At 34.5% G+C, this 17177-nt stretch overlaps 4 protein-coding genes across 4 annotated transcripts; 2 read left to right on the plus strand and 2 right to left on the minus strand.

Annotated features, from left to right (window-relative positions):
- Positions 1-60: 60 nt before the first annotated feature.
- LOC111020509 (histone H2B.1) lies at positions 61-796 on the minus strand. The gene has a single exon (XM_022297191.2). The coding sequence runs from the start codon at positions 706-708 to the stop codon at positions 280-282; it is 429 nt and encodes a 142-aa protein (XP_022152883.1). The 5' UTR covers positions 709-796; the 3' UTR covers positions 61-279.
- A 5535-nt stretch (positions 797-6331) lies between these two features.
- LOC111020552 (histone H2B.3) lies at positions 6332-6966 on the plus strand. The gene has a single exon (XM_022297248.2). The coding sequence runs from the start codon at positions 6420-6422 to the stop codon at positions 6831-6833; it is 414 nt and encodes a 137-aa protein (XP_022152940.1). The 5' UTR covers positions 6332-6419; the 3' UTR covers positions 6834-6966.
- Positions 6967-10149: 3183 nt separating this feature from the next.
- ACD1 (Pheophorbide a oxygenase family protein with Rieske 2Fe-2S domain-containing protein) lies at positions 10150-14644 on the plus strand. The gene is made up of 7 exons (XM_022297243.2): positions 10150-10771; positions 11273-11508; positions 11650-11776; positions 12152-12288; positions 13347-13506; positions 13622-13900; positions 14298-14644. Exons 1-7 carry the CDS (start codon positions 10322-10324, stop codon positions 14550-14552), a joined length of 1644 nt encoding a protein of 547 aa, XP_022152935.1. The 5' UTR covers positions 10150-10321; the 3' UTR covers positions 14553-14644.
- Positions 14645-15440: 796 nt separating this feature from the next.
- Positions 15441-16545, minus strand: LOC111020553 (cyclin-dependent kinases regulatory subunit 1). Its single transcript, XM_022297249.2, has 4 exons — positions 16428-16545; positions 16204-16321; positions 16050-16110; positions 15441-15884 (listed from the first exon to the last, which is right to left on the minus strand). Exons 2-4 carry the CDS (start codon positions 16254-16256, stop codon positions 15735-15737), a joined length of 264 nt encoding a protein of 87 aa, XP_022152941.1. The 5' UTR covers positions 16257-16321; positions 16428-16545; the 3' UTR covers positions 15441-15734.
- Positions 16546-17177: the final 632 nt, after the last annotated feature.

Genomic DNA, 17177 nt, shown 5'->3' on the forward strand with positions numbered 1-17177 from the left:
TTATCACGAAATTAACACAATGAACCTAGAAGTACGAATTGCAGATAAAATTACAGGAAGGAGTATGAACTAGATAAGATTAAATTAGGGCAAAATCAAGAGATCGAACAGACTACAATCTGATAAATGTTGACAGATTCAAACATACAACTAAGGAATCGCGTCATCTATAGTGATTTTCGTTCGATTTAATCCAAAATATTCAACAAAAGGGAGAGAAATCATCGATTCAAAAAAGTCAGGCTGATTTTTACACAATAAAATCCCTAATCTGTCGATCTAAGAACTAGTAAACTTGGTTACAGCCTTAGTACCCTCAGAGACGGCATGCTTGGCCAACTCACCAGGAAGAACGAGGCGCACCGCCGTTTGGATCTCCCGAGAGGTGATGGTCGGCTTTTTGTTGTAGCGAGCGAGCTTGGAGGATTCCTGAGCGAGCTTCTCGAAAATGTCGTTGATGAAGCTGTTCATGATTCCCATGGCCTTGCTGGAGATTCCGATGTCGGGATGAACCTGCTTCAGCACCTTGAAGATGTAGATCTTGTAAGTCTCCACGCTCTTCTTCGACCTCTTCTTCTTCTTGTCGGCGGCGTCCTTCGGCAGCTTCTTCTCGGCTCTCGGCTTCTTCTCCGCCGGCGCCTTCTCCGCCTTCTTCTCCTCCGCCGCCGGCTTCTTCTCGGCGGGCTTCTTCTCGGCCTTCGGCGCCATTGTTGAAGTTTACGAAGGAATTGAAAGGTTTATAAGAGATGGATTCTTGATGAGACGATGAGAGCAAAAGCGAGTTCTAAGAAAGGTTAGGAGAGAGCGAATATTTATCGGTGGGAACGGCGCGACGTGATTGGCTCGTTTCATTTAGACGCGGATCGGTGACGTGGACGGCGGAGATTAGGTAGGACATATCGGACGGCTGATTTGACTTATGGCTGGTTTTTGGGAGATTTGAATTTCAGGTTCGCGTTTGGTTGCGTTCGAAAATTTCGAAGTTTTCGCGGGTCATTTTGGAAGCTCAAAATGAATGTTGGGTTGGGATTTCAGTGTAGATAAGAAAAGTGGAAAAAAAATACATTTTTGTCTCTTAAATTTAAGTTGAGTATTTATTTGATTCTTTTAAGTTATTAATTTTTTTACATAATTTTATTATCTAACTTGCATTTTCTTTCTTCTCCCTCTATTTTTTTTGGTTCTCCTCATCTTCTCATTGTCGCCCAACGTCATTGATAGAGTTCATCGTCTTTATCGTGCCCTTCATCGTCCCGTCGGAGAGAGGGAAAGCTCCGCCCCCTCTCTCTCTCCTCCATTTGGAATGAGATAGATTGAGCAACTTTCCCTCTCTTCAGCGACATTGACGAGCTCTCCGACGTCCACTGTCCATCATCTTCCTTGTCGTCGTCAAAGAGAGGGAAGAGCTCTCCTTATCTATGGCGAGCGACGACTAGCAACAGTGACGACAACAATGACAACGACGACAATACGCAATGGCAAGAAGATTAAGAGAACAAAGAAAAAGGGAGAGGAAAAAAATGAGGAGGAAGAAATAAAATATCGTGATTGGATAATAGAATTATGTAAAAATTAGTAACTTTCTACCACTTATTTAAGAAGAGAAGATAGAAAAATCAATCAATTATTAATTTGTCATGTCATTTTACCATTAAATCAACTAATAGTAAAATAATGTTTATGACTATTTAGAATAATTTTTCATACTTCAAGGTCCAAAAGTGTATATTTTAAATTTCAAGTAACAAAGAAGCACCCACTTCAAATCTCATACACCAAAATTGTTTATTTTAAAATTTCAGAGATCAAATAAACACTAACTCCAAACTTCATAGACCACAAATGTATTTTTTTCCTTGATAAATATAAAAGGAGTTGTCTCATAAAGTAGAACAATAATTTTTCCATTTTCAAAAAAGATAAACCAATAATTTTCCTCTTTTGTAACCACAGATATGCGGTGGATATTTTAAACCTTTGACTTTAAAAAAATAAATAAGAAGTCTTAACGCTCGCATCCTTAGAGCAATAACTTTATGTAAGAACCCTATGAAATTATGTATTTGTATAGTGGCTACTAATGATGTTCAAAGAACTCTTATCCATCTAACTCAACTCATATGGTACGGGTTTATAAATTTGTTTGAATGGAATTTGAGTATAAACAATATTTGAAAATAAGTAAATAGAAAGTAACACTTTATTTCTATAAAACAAAAAAAAACCAAAAAAAAAAGTGATTAGAATAATTTGAGTCAATCCAAATCCAATATTTTATCATTTTATGGTTGAGTCCTTCGTTTATCCCGACCATTGTCTAGTCGTTTATCAGAAGGTTTGTAGGTTATTTGCTATGTTTGTTAATTGTAGAGGGATATAGTCGTATATACTTTATAGCCAGATATAGGTTATATTTCATACAAGTGTATGTTATAATGACTATAGTTTATATCACTATTGTTAAGTGTATGTTATAATGACTATAGTTTATATCACTATTGTTAAGTGTATGTTGCTTAAATTTATAGCCGAATATAGTTTATATTTCCATATAAATGAAAAGATAGCCAGATATAGTTATATCTCCAAAATATATATATATATATATATACCTCACATAAGTGTATGTTATAAAGGCTATAGTATTAAAATTGGGCAAAGAAATTGAAATTAAATGAAAAAATATTTTGTCATAAATTTCATTATTTAGTAGAATATATTAAAGAGTAAATTTGAGGAGTATGAGAATAATTGAATATTTTGTAATAAATTTCATTCCTCGATACAAGATATCAAGGAGTAAATTAGGGGATTATAGAATGATTGATTTAATCCCATAATAATTTAATGTTTTACGAAATCAAATTTGGAACATTAATCTTTTGCATTTAAATAAAATAATAATTATAATAAATAAATAAGGATAAATTTGATATTTGGAAAAAGTTTTAAATTCATAAATCTAAAACTGTAAAATTTGTAAACATTGAATACTTGTGAAAATAAGTTTTCAAAATAGTTTATCCAAGACATTATATTTTCCCTTTCTCAATCCATGAACTTACGTATGAGTTAAAGTCGATATGGTACCTATTATCATATCATAAGTCTTTAGAGGCGAAGAAACTTTATTTGGAACGGTCAAAGCAAGCATAGCTCAACGTTAATTGATATAAATCTCAAATCAAGAGTTTGTGAGTTCGACTCCCCACACCAAATATTGTATTAAAAAAAAAGACACTTTCTTTAGAATGCCACTGCGCCAATGCGTGAGCTTAGAAACGACATCTCATTCACTCTTTCAACTAGCCAAATTGAGTCTAAACCTATAGGACTTTGAATAAAAGTTGGGTGGTTTTTGCATTGTACTAGTTAGGTTTTTAGTAGATCTTGCATAGGAAGAAATCCCCCACAAGCATCGACGTAAAACCCATTTCATTTCTTGACGAAACAACTTGGAAAACTCGACTTCTGCCAACAAAAAGTTGTTTCATCGACATTACCTATTTTTCCTGACACAATACTAATCGATCAAGAACAAAAAGTAGTATCGACGAAACCTTCAAACTTGTCGCTTCTGATAAAATTTCTCTTGTTTTAAAAAATTATATTGCCAAAAATTAAAATTCTTGTAGGATATATTTGAACAACATATTGAGTTAAAGCCTGTAATCTTTGGACTTGTACTTACACCTTATATCTTAGGTAATTGATTTTTAAGAATTTTTAACATTTTAGTATATAAAAAGGGACCAAGAGTTGTGCACCTTACTATATAATAGTTTTTTTAGAATAATAATTTAGGAATACAGTGGTTGAATGTAAGTAATACTTAGGCATGAATGGATTAACATTATTTGTTTCTGTGATTAAAGAAGAATTTTCTATGTATTTAAATATGGGAGGTTTTATCCTGTTGTTCCGTTAAGAAGCTCTAGAAAAAAAAATTTGTTTGCAAGAGGATAGATTTGGGTGATTAGTATAACTTTACAAGCCTACCAAGAGCATGTAATTAAAAAACAACCGGTTATGATCGGATACTCGTTTATCCTTGTTGGACTTTGATATCATATATCAATTCGAGATGAATAGGTTGAGCTATGTTCAGATTGGCTCTAATTTACCCCTTTTAATTCATAGCATATTGAAAAATTACATATATGTAAAAAGTCAAAGGTAAAATTGAAAAAAGTTGATTTCCTAGTAGAATATTAATCAAGGTTTTAAATGAGATCTCAATTTTATAGAAATATTGATACAGTGTCGATGTCGATGATATTTTTTATAAAGTTAGAGAAATTAAAAAATCATAAAAAATATTTAAATTAACAAATAAACATTTTTATATTTATAAATAAGTTAAAGACGGTTAATATTAATATTTAGTGACATTTTTTTAATATATTTTTCATATTTTATCAATTTTTTTTCTGTAATATGATAAAAATATGATTTAGTCTTTGTATCTCTATCAAACTCATGGATATATAAATATGTTTACGTTCAAGAGATATTTAATATCACGAATTATAATCGTGAAATACAACACACGAACTTTACCCACAAAATTCTCTGACACTTATTTAATTAACGTAGATAACATCAAAATTGAGCTGGAAATCTCACACTAATCCGTCAATTTTGGATCCAAGTTCATGGACAAAATAAGATTTAAGTCTTTGAACTTTTAAAATATATATTTTAATTTAACTTATAATCATTTTTATTTATTGTCATTAATTATTTAATAGATAAATAACATGATTTCGAGTATGTATATATGTATGTTGATGTGTTGATATGGACATATATAAGTTGGTGGGGACAAACATTAGATGTGAGGACACATAAATATTAAGTGAGGTAGATATTATAAAAAATATCGCATAATTCGTGAAATATCTGCCTCAACTAATTGATGTATCATCAAACACGTTAATGAAAATATATAGAATCATGTTATCTGTATATTAAAAAATTGATGGTAGAACAATAGCAAAAATTGAAATGACTTTTGTCAACCTAATCATAACTCAACTGATTAAGATATTTATTATTTAACAAAAAGTTGGAGATTCAATTCTCAAGTATTCCAGGATGTTGTAAAACATTAAAAAAAAATGGAGAATTAAAATGGTTTTATTTATTTATTTTTATTAAAGTTTCATGGGTTGAAATTGAAACCAAAATATAATGTAAATATATTTTAAAGCATAGTATTAGAGTTATGGGATAATAATGAGAAATGTTATTATTATTTTTTTTAGTACAATAATGAGAAATGTTAAATAACAAGTTTCGTGGATAAGTTTTGAGAGTTTGATCTAATAGTTAATTTCAATATTCAAGAGTGTTTAAAAGCTTCGAGATTGTTGTTAATAAATTTATAAACTTTAAAAATTGTCCAATAAATCTCAACCATCATTTTATATCTAATAGACTCATGTCGCTATTTTATTGCTTAGGTGGCACAATAATTGTATAATTTAAAGATGATCTGATTAGGAGGTGGAAAATTTAACTTGACAAGTGAGATAGATTTGGTTGTCAAAACATATCCCACTTTGACACATTAAAGTTATCATGTTATAATTGCATAATCTTTAAATACTATTGTTGGCCTGCTAAAACATTCCAAGTTCGAAAATTTATTAAACATTTTTTAAAATTTTAAACTTTTTTTTTCATTTTAGTAAAAATGGCTCACAAATATTAAATATTTTTAAAATTTAAGGACTTATACGACCTTAAAAGTTTAAAAAACTGTAACTTTAATTTAATAAAAATATAACTACAAATTTAGTCCGTGAAATCTATAGTTTACGACTAATAAAACTTTGAACTTTCAATTTTGTAAACCACCTTGTATTGAGATCAATAAGGACCAATGTAAATAGTAAAGAATTTAGAGAGAATAAATTCAAATCACGTTAGGCGCCTATCTAAAATTTAATATATTTACATGAATCTCTAAATTTTCAATTATATACTCAGTAGGCTCCATATATCAAATATATTTTATTGAATCTATTAGTAAAATTATTCGTCAAATGCAAATATTTTCTAATAAAATTAGAAATAAGAAGCAAGAAACGATGACTATAACACGGACCATAAATGACTAAACTTGTAATTTCACTCGCCCTCCAAAAATGACCCGCGAAACAAAACCCGCTAAAACCAAATCCTTCAAAAGTTTTCACGACAGCGAAATTGGTCGAACCGCGCCTCTGATGAGCCTCCCGTAATCTCCACCGTCCACGTCACCGATCCGTGTCAAAACAAATCAACCAATCAGCTCGCACCGTTTCCATCCATAAATACCGGGTCCCTCCTTCCTCAATTCAGAATCCACTCCCAATTTCGCTCTAAGAATTCATCGCTGCGAACTCCCCCAAATTTCTCCGTAAACTTCAATAATGGCGCCGAAGGCCGAGAAGAAGCCCGCTGAGAAGAAGCCGGCGGCGGAGGAGAAGAAGGCGGAGAAGAAGCCGAGAGCCGAGAAGAAGCTGCCGAAAGATGCCGCCGACAAGAAGAAGAAGAGGTCGAAGAAGAGCGTGGAGACTTACAAGATCTACATCTTCAAGGTGCTGAAGCAGGTTCATCCCGACATCGGAATCTCCAGCAAGGCCATGGGAATCATGAATAGCTTCATCAACGACATTTTCGAGAAGCTCGCTCAGGAATCCTCCAAGCTCGCTCGCTACAACAAGAAGCCGACCATCACCTCTCGGGAGATCCAAACGGCGGTGCGCCTCGTTCTTCCTGGTGAGTTGGCCAAGCATGCCGTCTCTGAGGGTACCAAGGCTGTAACCAAGTTTACTAGTTCTTAGATTCGTAGATTAGGGCTTTCTTGTGTAAAAAAGCTGCCTCACTCGTCTGAATCGTTCATCTCGCTTCTTTTTGTTGCATATTTTGGAATTAACTGAATGATAATCGGTTTATAAAACGCGATTCCTTAAGTTATCTTCTCGATTCTGGCCACATTATTAGGATTGCACTCTGTTCGATTTGTGTGCTGGATTTCCAAGTTTTAACCCTAATTTTAACTTATTGAGTTCATATTCTTGTGCCTGTCTCTGCAATTGAACTTTGATTAGCAATTCAAATTCTAGGGTTCATCTTGACTTTTTATGATAGCATCTCTGAATATAGACTAGAACTTCGCACAATTCGACCGTATGATCATTATGAACACTCATTGTTCTAATTGTTAAGGAATTTCTCTAATTGAGAGCTTGGTTCAACCCACAATCAGTATATTTTGTATTGGGCAATTATTCTTTGTTCATAGTTTTTAGTGTATGTTTGTGGACATTTCAATATAAATCTCTTTTTTCATCCAATCAGATACTGTTCTAGTTGACTCATTATTTCATACTTGCACAAGCAAGTGATTGAACATTTACTAGTCCCTTTTACATAAGAAATAATTTTATTGATAAGATGGGAAATTTCTGATTCTTAGAACATTTACCAAAAATTGGGAAACTCCAAGGAGTTACATAGAACATCTCTAATTGAGACATAAAAATATGTCCAAACAATTAGTTTCAATTCTGTGTATGGTTTTAGAAAATTAAATCAAGTAGTTTCAATTCTTATGGTTGTCGGACCTAAAAATCAATGAATTAATTTTAGGTTGAAACTACATGGCAATAATAATAATAATAATGTCTAAACCTAATCAATGCAAATGAGTTAATTAGTTTTTTAGTCACTGAATTTGGCACCCCCAATTTATCCGTGAAATTCAACACATTGGAGAATTGAATGATGGCCAAACAATGAAAATAATCTTATGTTTCGTGTTTGATAATGCATATTAGTTGCTTAGTGATGTGATATCTTATGTCGATTTATGGACGTATTGGTTGAAATTCAAAATACGTGTTAGCGAAGGGGCGTTGAACAATGAAAATCAACACAATCTCATGATCAACACGTTATGTTCGGTTGAAATTCAAAATACATGTTAGCGAAGGGGTGTTGAACAATGAAAACAATCTCATGATCAACAAAAGTTAAGTTCGGTAATATGGTCACTTTCGAATATCTCGTGTCTCGTTATTTTTATTACCATCTTTCTCTCTTCTTGTGTTCATAAATTGTATGGGTCAAGTACCTCTTTAATAGTTAGATGTTCGAAACTCTTTGTTGAACTAAAAAATGAATAAATTAAAATAAATTAAAAAATTAATTGAGGGATGTTATAATTTTATATAAATTCTAAAATCAATTTTCTTAGTTAATGAGTTTTTTAAAGCCTAAAAGAATATTTACAAATGCTAATTAAGAGGTTTTTAAAGCCTAAAAGAGTATTTACAAATGCTAAATGAATAATCACATAAAAGTTTCAATTATTTTTTAGATAATTTCCAGCAACTAACAGTAATGTAAAATAGAGAATCGACACAAGATTTATAGTGGTTCAGTCCTAAAATAGGACCTACATCCACTTTGTAAACATAATATCCATGTGAGTCTTTATTATTAGCTACAAAGATCGAATTTAGAGATACACAATAGGTATATACACCAAAACAGAATCGAAATCCTAAAACAGAGAGTCAAGATCTACATTTCAAAAAAACTTCTACTCAAAGTCTTGAAGATATTTGAGGAGCAATCTCAAACACATGTAAATCTCTTAAAGAATAGTTAAGAACCAATAAAGATATAGAGATACAACCTCTACGCTTCGATCTACATCGAATCCAAGCCTGAATTTGAACAAAATCGCCAAAGAACCTTATGGTTGCACGACCACTCTGGCGGCGACATCGTTTTCCGTTCAATCGGACGGTAGCATCGATTTCTACCCAACCTCGACGGCACTGTGATCGACGACGGCGATGGAATCGAAGGTGGATGAAGGCAGCGACTTGACCTCTCTCTCTCAAGGTGGCTCTCCTTTATCTTGTTCTCCCTTCGGATTCTCAACAAAGAGGAATAAGGATGCTTAAATAAGCCTTACGAAACAAAACTTAGACTTAGATGAATTGAGTTTATAAAGAAGAATGGGTCGTAAAAATATAACAAGTAAAAGAAGCCCAAAAGGAGGTAGCAAGAAACACATTATTAAATCAATATTAACAAAGGAGTATAACTACTAGTTGGTCCATAGTAGAAGTTACTAAAGCACGATTCACATCCATCATGTTTGATAAAGTGGACGAAAAAAATGGACACATTCATTCATGTTCCTTGGTCTTGAAAATTTTCTAAGAGATATTAGGTATATTACCTTCTCTCTTGTACTATGATTTGAAGAGTTGTCATAAAGTAGATTAACGTTATTAAACACAAGGTCAGTGAGATGTCATTGACGACAACTTTCATAATTTTGACTTTGGCTTGGTCTATTTAAAGATCATAATATCACACATTGAGATCTTTATCTATTTGCAATGAACAATAACTGGGTTCTTACGATACCTGTATTGTGCTGACAACCACTACAAATTTGACAGTTCTTTAAATTTTTTCTTGAAGAATAGAAAAAAATCTCATTTTTTACGTTCTCCTCTCATATTTATAAAAAATTAATAGTGGTCATCAGAGATAAGTGCTAACAGATCAACACTTATTATTTTTCTTGCAATCGTCTATTTTTTTGTTATGGAGGCAAAGACTTCCTTTCCTAGGAGTGATTCAACATGAACATTAAAAATTAGTGCTCTTCTCTGTCAAAGTATAACCATGATTGCATTAAGACATCATAGTGTTGACTTTTTTTATTTTTTTATTTTACGAGCAAAAGTTGAAATGTGCTTAAGTTTGACTTGAATCAGTTATATGTCTTCTGAATTAGTTGCTCTTATTGTAAGTAAATTGCATGGCTTTCTTATTTATGCCTTTGTATGAGAAACAAAAGAGAGAAAAGAAAGACATCTGCTGAAAGATGAATTTCTCTCGTTCTAGATTGGGAATCGAGGGAAAAATCTTCACATTCTCGCATGGAAATCCCACAAATTTCCTGTCCCACCACGGCTCACGTGGAAATTCAGAAGACGCCGATCTTTCTCTATCAATTCTCCTCCTCGAATCTCAATTTTCAACTGTTCAAAGTTTCTCAGAATCTGTGGATGTGATCCGTCCAGCTCCAAAACCCTATTTGAACCCGTTGAATCCCCTCCCTCCAATGGCTGCGGGCCAGACGCCCCACACTGGCTTCTAGAAGAGAGTCCCAGAAATTTCATTTACAAACGTGTACGCAACAAGTTCTAATTTGTTGTAGAGTTGTTCATCGTCTCCGTTTCAAATTTAATTCTCATTGCTCGTTTTGATTGAGCTAGATTTTTTTTTCTTTCTCCCTTTAATGGCTCTTTCGATCGCTACCTCTGCTTCTTCTGCTACTCTTATTACCTCTTCGTTATATGATGTGAAATCTCGCAGAATAGTCCCCTTTGTAATCGCCGCGGATCGCAGCCCTAATTTTCTGGCGAGAAAATTGCCTAGTAGGGCAGCAGCTCTCAGGCCGGTTCGAGTAGCTGCGCCTCCAACGCCGCCCTCGACGGCAGATTCCGAGAAATCTGCGGTAGAGAATTCCGATGAAGTGGAAGTGGATGAGTCGGGCAATGAGAGCTCGTCTTCGCCGTTTTCTTGGAGAGATAATTGGTACCCTGTTTCCCTAATTGAAGATTTGGATCCTGCTTTGCCAACCCCGTTTCAGCTTCTGGGTAGAGATATCGTTCTTTGGTTTGATAAATCGAGAGGCGAGTGGGTCGCTTTTGATGATAAATGCCCTCACCGGCTTGCCCCTTTATCTGTAAGCTTCCTGAATTGTTCTTCGTCTTCCATATTTAGCATTGCGAAGCTCCTGTTTTCTGATTCCATGGGAAAATTAAAGAATGTAATTCATTGAGTTCTCTTTGTTTTCTCTTGCACATGAATTTGGTTTTTGTGAAAGGAAAGTGCAACAAGTTATGGGTTGATAAAATGGGTACATTCTGGTCATCTAGCTGCTATAAGGTTCAAAAATTGAGTTCAGTTGGAACCCTCTAGTCTCTCTGATGAATTGGAGTGTAGCTCTGAGTTTGTGATGGTGAAAAGAAATGAATGCAAAAATCACTTACTAGTTGTTAAAATTGCACGTTCAAACTTTCAATTTGAGGCATTTATAATTCTGTTAGTTGCAACTTAAAAAATACCCAAACGGACTATCCAAAAAAAACAAAAAAGAGTAAAATAAGAATTGTTACGAATATACCAGCCTAGATTCTAAACCCTAGAATCTCCCTAACTTCAATGAGATGGTGTAATTTTTTAGGAAGGGCGGATAGATGAAGGTGGCAACTTGCAGTGCTCATACCATGGATGGTCCTTCGATGGGTGTGGATCTTGTGTTAAAATCCCTCAGGCATCATCAGAAGGCCCAGAATCTCGGGCTCATCAGTCGCCACGAGCATGTGCTACAAGGTTCCCTACTCTGGTCTCCCAAGGCCTTCTCTTTGTTTGGCCTGATGAGAACGGTTGGGAAAGAGTCAATGCCACAGCACCTCCAAGGTACATGATTCAGAATTTGAATCTCCATTTTTTTAACCTTCTTGATCAGAAATTTTCACAATGAATAAGCTTCATTCCCTTTCCATCTATAATTTAATTGCAATATGCAGTCAATCCTTCATTATCACTGCTATTGTCTAGGCTCCCTGATGACTTCGATAAGCCTGAGTTCTCATCCGTTACGATTCAGCGGGATCTATTTTATGGTTATGATACACTAATGGAGAATGTCTCAGATCCTTCCCACATTGATTTTGCTCATCACAAGGTAAGGGAAAATGCCAAAGAGAGAGAAACCTGTTTCTATTTTACTTGAGTTTGGCATCGGTGAACAGTTATAGATTGAATCATTATGCTAGCTTTTGTTTTACTGTTATTTCTGGTTCTGCTGGATGCTTAGTCCAATGAAATGTTTCACATATAAAGTACAAAAGGCTTGGATGGTACCTACTCTGTGCTGTTAGATAGTTAGTTATTTACTACGTTTTATAGAAAAAATTACGTTTCAAGAAACAATAACATATGGGAGGAGAAGTTCTGATCTTAGTACCTCAATTGTACCTGAAATTTTGGTTTAGAAAATCACACTTGTCTTTTTTTGAAGATCCCAATGACTTGCAACTGAAATAGACCGCCTTCACAGGTTACAGGGAGGAGGGATCGAGCAAAACCTTTACCTTTTAAGTTGGATTCTAATGGTCCCTGGGGATTTTCTGGAGCAAATAAGGGGAACCCAAGGATCAGTGCTAAGTTCGTTGCTCCGTGTTACTATATCAACAAGTAAGAATTTCACTCTTATTCCCTTTGCGTTCACATTTGACTAATGCATAGCTTAAGATTGTTGGCATATTCCCTTTCACATTCTCTGATACTATATATCGATAATTATGCTTATGCAGGTATGATGATAGGAACCTCATGCATTAAGCAAAAGATTAGTAGGTAGCTTAGTAGAATGGTTGACAGCCTTTTGAGAGGGGACTATCTCTCTACCATATCTATCCCAACTTTCTCCTACATCTCCCTCTTCCTTTTAGACCTCTTACTATTAACAGCTTAACTAATTCACTTCCTCTTCCCAACTATATGCATAAAAAACTCCTAATTAACGACTAATCTGTTAGGAGGGGCATAAAAGGGGTGATATAGGAGGGAATCAATAGTTAGTAACAAGTGACTAGAGGAACTCTAGTGTGTGAGAGTACTAGACCTCTTGAAAGTCTGGAATTCTTGTAACTTTTCCACAATGAGAAATACAATGTTATTCAATTACTTTCGAGCTTTAATATTTTAACCTCCTCTATCGTGAGAGGGAAGAAGATGGAAAGCTGAAGGAATTGATGGAAACTTGATTAGGGGTGGTTGGTAACATGGGATGGTCTGAAAATTGTCAGTGGAGTTACTGTGCAACATCGGAAGGGAATAGGGATGAATCATCTGTTATGGAGGTAAGAAGAGACTGAGAAGACGATCAACCGTGGGTGCAAGTTGATAAGTCTGTTAGTAATAGGTGGATAGAAGGGGTGAGTCGGGTGACGACATAAGGATAAAGAAGGGAGCAAATAGTTGGTAAGAATTGACTGGAGAACTCCAGCGTGCAGAAATATCAAACCTCTCGTACGTTTAGAAGTTTTATAGCTTTTCCTTAAAAAGCAATACAATGGCAGTCCTTTCCTTTTAAGTGCTAACATAATATTAGCAAAAACTAAAATCAAATGAATTTGTTGGCAACTGTTTCTCCATGCTATTTTCTTTTGTTTAAATGCTCAACATGGTGAATTTTTTTATACACAAATCCTTATAGGTTCAACACTAACATAAACTTGTTTTCTCTTCAGAGTAGAGATAGACACTAAGCTTCCAGTACTTGGCGATCAAAAATGGGTAATATGGATTTGCTCCTTTAATGTGCCAATGGGTCCTGGAAAAACCCGTTCTATTGTATGCAGTGCTCGAAACTTCTTCCAGTTTTCTATGCCCGGTCCTGCTTGGTGGCAGGTAAGCAGTCCATGTTAACCAAATCTCTTCCCTGTTATTTATATATTAGAAGTATAAGTATTTTGATGAGATATTCCTCTTTCCATGTTTCACTTCCTACCTTTGCTTCTACTAGGTGGTCCCTAGATGGCACGAGCATTGGACGTCGAACAAGGTATATGATGGTGACATGATTGTGCTTCAGGGTCAGGAAAAGATATTTTTGTCGAAGGCCATGGAAGATTCGACAGATGTTAACAAAGAATACACTAAAATAACATTTACACCCACGCAAGCAGATCGGTTGGTGCTGGCATTCCGAAATTGGCTGAGGCGGCATGGCAAGGGCCAACCAGAATGGTTTGGGGCTAGCAGCCAGCAGCCTCTACCGTCAACCGTCCTATCTAAACGTCAGGTACAGAAAATTACCAGCATCTAGATTGTTGTAAATTTTAGATACAGTCCTATCTAACCTCTCTTTTCACCAAGTTTAGAACTGATAATTACTGCTTTTAGTTTTTTGCTAGTCTTAAAACTTATATATTATTATTAGTAGATGGTCCAATTTGAACCATAAGATTTTGGTTGTCCAATGACCAATAATACTACCCTTAAGATGTAACTCATGTTTGGTTGGTCGGTTTATGATTTCACCATGGAATCGTTGTGATAAGTACCAAACATAGACTCGACTTCTTCTTCTAGGTTACACAAATCGAGCTCGTGAGTAAAAATTCCCTACTTAGATTACGTTAGAATAATCTTATGAATCTAACTCATCTCTCACTTCACCCAATCTGCTGCCTGCGCAGATGTTGGACAGATTTGAGCAACACACACTCCATTGTTCCTCATGTAGAGGAGCTTATAAGTCATTTCAGACACTGCAGAAGCTGCTAATTGGTGCAACTGTAGTTTTTGCAGCAACGGCCGGTGTCCCGTCTACTCTGCAGATACGTATTCTTCTGGCGGGTCTCGCACTCGCAAGCGCTGGGATGGCTTATGCTTTGTTTGAACTCCAAAAGAATTTTGTGTTCATTGACTATGTTCATGCTGAGATTGATTAGCGAGATTCTACAATTCTAGGAATGTATAGTAAATTTTAGGAATGTATAGTAAAACGAAATTAGGGATAATTCTACACTTTCTTTTCTTGGTCCATGAGATTTCAGTAATGTTTCTAGATATTTAAATTTTACAATTTCGTTACGAAGAAAATGATGGTACAAGTTTGTAAATTCATGAGTTTAATGTAGAAATAATGTGGCATTCTCAAAGTGACAAAAATGCTTTATTATATATTTTTAAAGATATTTTTAATTGAATTAAAAAAATATTTGAAAACTAAAACCAATAAAATAATTTTCATTATTGTCATATAAGATTAAGATTTTAAAATAAGGTTTCAATTTTATAAAAATGCCAATGAATATACAAATAAAAGATTCATAATAAATATTTAAATCAATAAATTAACATTTTATCTTTTTTTAAAGAAGTTAATATTGATATATGTGTATTAATAATATTTTGATGAGATCTCTTCATATTTTGTCATTTCTTTTTTCAAAACGAAAAAGATTAATAGTGTATGCCATAGTTGTTTAATCCCTAAAATATATATACTATTTCTTATGGAACTTAAAATTTTATAAAATCGTTGATGGAACTATGAATAATCTATCAAACGATGACAAAAATTAAATTCACACAATTAAATAATGATTGTCAGTTTGAATTATATTATATACAAACGCTCTTGAACTATATAAAATTTATTTCTACTATAATTTCTCTATTATTTCAAATTCTTTCTAAAATTGAAACTACAAATTTAATCTTTAAAATTTGAGAGTAGTTTCAATTTGGTCCAAAGAATCAGTATTATTTTGCATACTTTTACAATGTTGATATAGATCAACCCAATCCCATATCAAAATCGCAACACAAAACAATTTCCAGAAGATAGTATTATTAGAAGAAGAACGGCAGAAATGAACCATATTTATACCAAAAGCAATTAAAACCACAAATTCGTCAACAGGGAAGGGGGAAATTCTGGCTTATGACTATGACAGAATACTGAGAGCCACAGCTTCTCCAAATTGGAGAAGAAGAAAGAACAACTACACTACACAACAAACACAGAGACCTGATTTTTTGTTTTGTTTTTGTTTTTTTTTTGGGCAATGATATTTTATAAGTGTTCTACACAAATATAGTGTACCTAGAGAAGATAACGAAATCCATCACTTGGCCATAATCTGCTGCGCTTGATTCTCCTGCTGCTGCTGATAGTTGAGTGGCCTCCTGAACAGCATAATGTGCGGCTCTGGGCGATGGATTGCGTAGTGGACCCATCCCCGGCTCTGCTGAACCCCGATCGCCCGCCATTCGTTCTGCTCATCGTCAGGCAAATCATCAAATTACGCAGAATTCAAACCGTAGAGATCATCACAATCAATCGGAGAAAAAACAGTCCATGATTAAAGAAAATGATCAAATCAAGGAACCGCTAGGGTTTCGGCTTGGATTTCGCAGGAGAATCATGAACTAGTACTTACTTCGGAAAGAAGGCGATTCTTGGGGAGAAGTTTAGCGACTTCCGGGGGAAGCACCACATGCCTACACAGACATAAACAGAAACCATCAAAATCAACCATACCGACGGAAAAAGCCAGAGAATCGGAAAACGGATGAGGATGAGAAATTACAGACCTGTATTCATAGGTATCGTCGAAATACTTTTCGGAGTACTGGATCTGGCCCATCGCACTGAATATGTGACTGAAATCGCTAGGGTTCGCTCGCGCCTTCAAATTCGATCTGAAGAAAACTGAACAAAATCACAGAGAGAGAGAGAGAGAGATTCAGAACTGAAAGCGAAAAATCTTGAGAAAGTGAGATTATTGGGAGAAGATCGGAGAAGAGGAAGCGCAGACCTTGGGAGAGCGACGAAGAAGGAGAAGAAGACGAAGAAGTTAAAATAGTGGTTTGATTTTGGGAGAAGGAGCAAATATGGAAACCTGAGGGGAGGAAAATGATAATTCCCAAATTTATAGAAGGGGTCGTTTTTGTAATTATTTTAATTTGCGGAGCTGCCCCGTTTGAATTTCAAATTTCAAAACAGTTTCCCGCCTTGAGATTTAGAAGTAATCGTTGATCCACTCGACGGTTAGAGCACTAACAAAATTGATTTTTTTATTATTTTTTTTTCTAATTTTCAAATTTCCTAAAATGTTAAAATATTGCAATTTGTTATTCTTTTTTTGCTAAGTAAATAAATTCTCGTCTAATTCATAATACTCTAGAATTATTGTGCCTACGTGGCACTGAAATCCTTGTGTCAGTGGTTCGAATCCACTACTAATATAGGGTCCAAAAGACATGTAGTCGGGACCATAAAAACGATTTTTTATGTATAGAGGAGCATTTTCAAACTGAGAATCACGAAGATGTCGACTTGTTGTTTAGTAGTTAAAAAAATTAATGAGGCTGGTGCTCGGCCAAAGATCATTAGCTAACTAAAACGACTCTTATTCAAGGATTTACGATTTACAATGTATTTTTCAGTATTATAATAGATTTGTTTTTTCTTTTGAAAATATTATAATTCAAACAAGAGAGTGATAATTATTTATACTTCTGCCTATTGCTAATTATTGCATTAATTAATTGAGCCCTATAAGTCG

The sequence above is a fragment of the Momordica charantia genome, assembly GCF_013281855.1.
Source record: "Momordica charantia cultivar OHB3-1 chromosome 3 unlocalized genomic scaffold, Mcharantia_2.0 BLBB01000003.1, whole genome shotgun sequence".
NCBI classification, from domain to species: domain Eukaryota; kingdom Viridiplantae; phylum Streptophyta; class Magnoliopsida; order Cucurbitales; family Cucurbitaceae; genus Momordica; species Momordica charantia.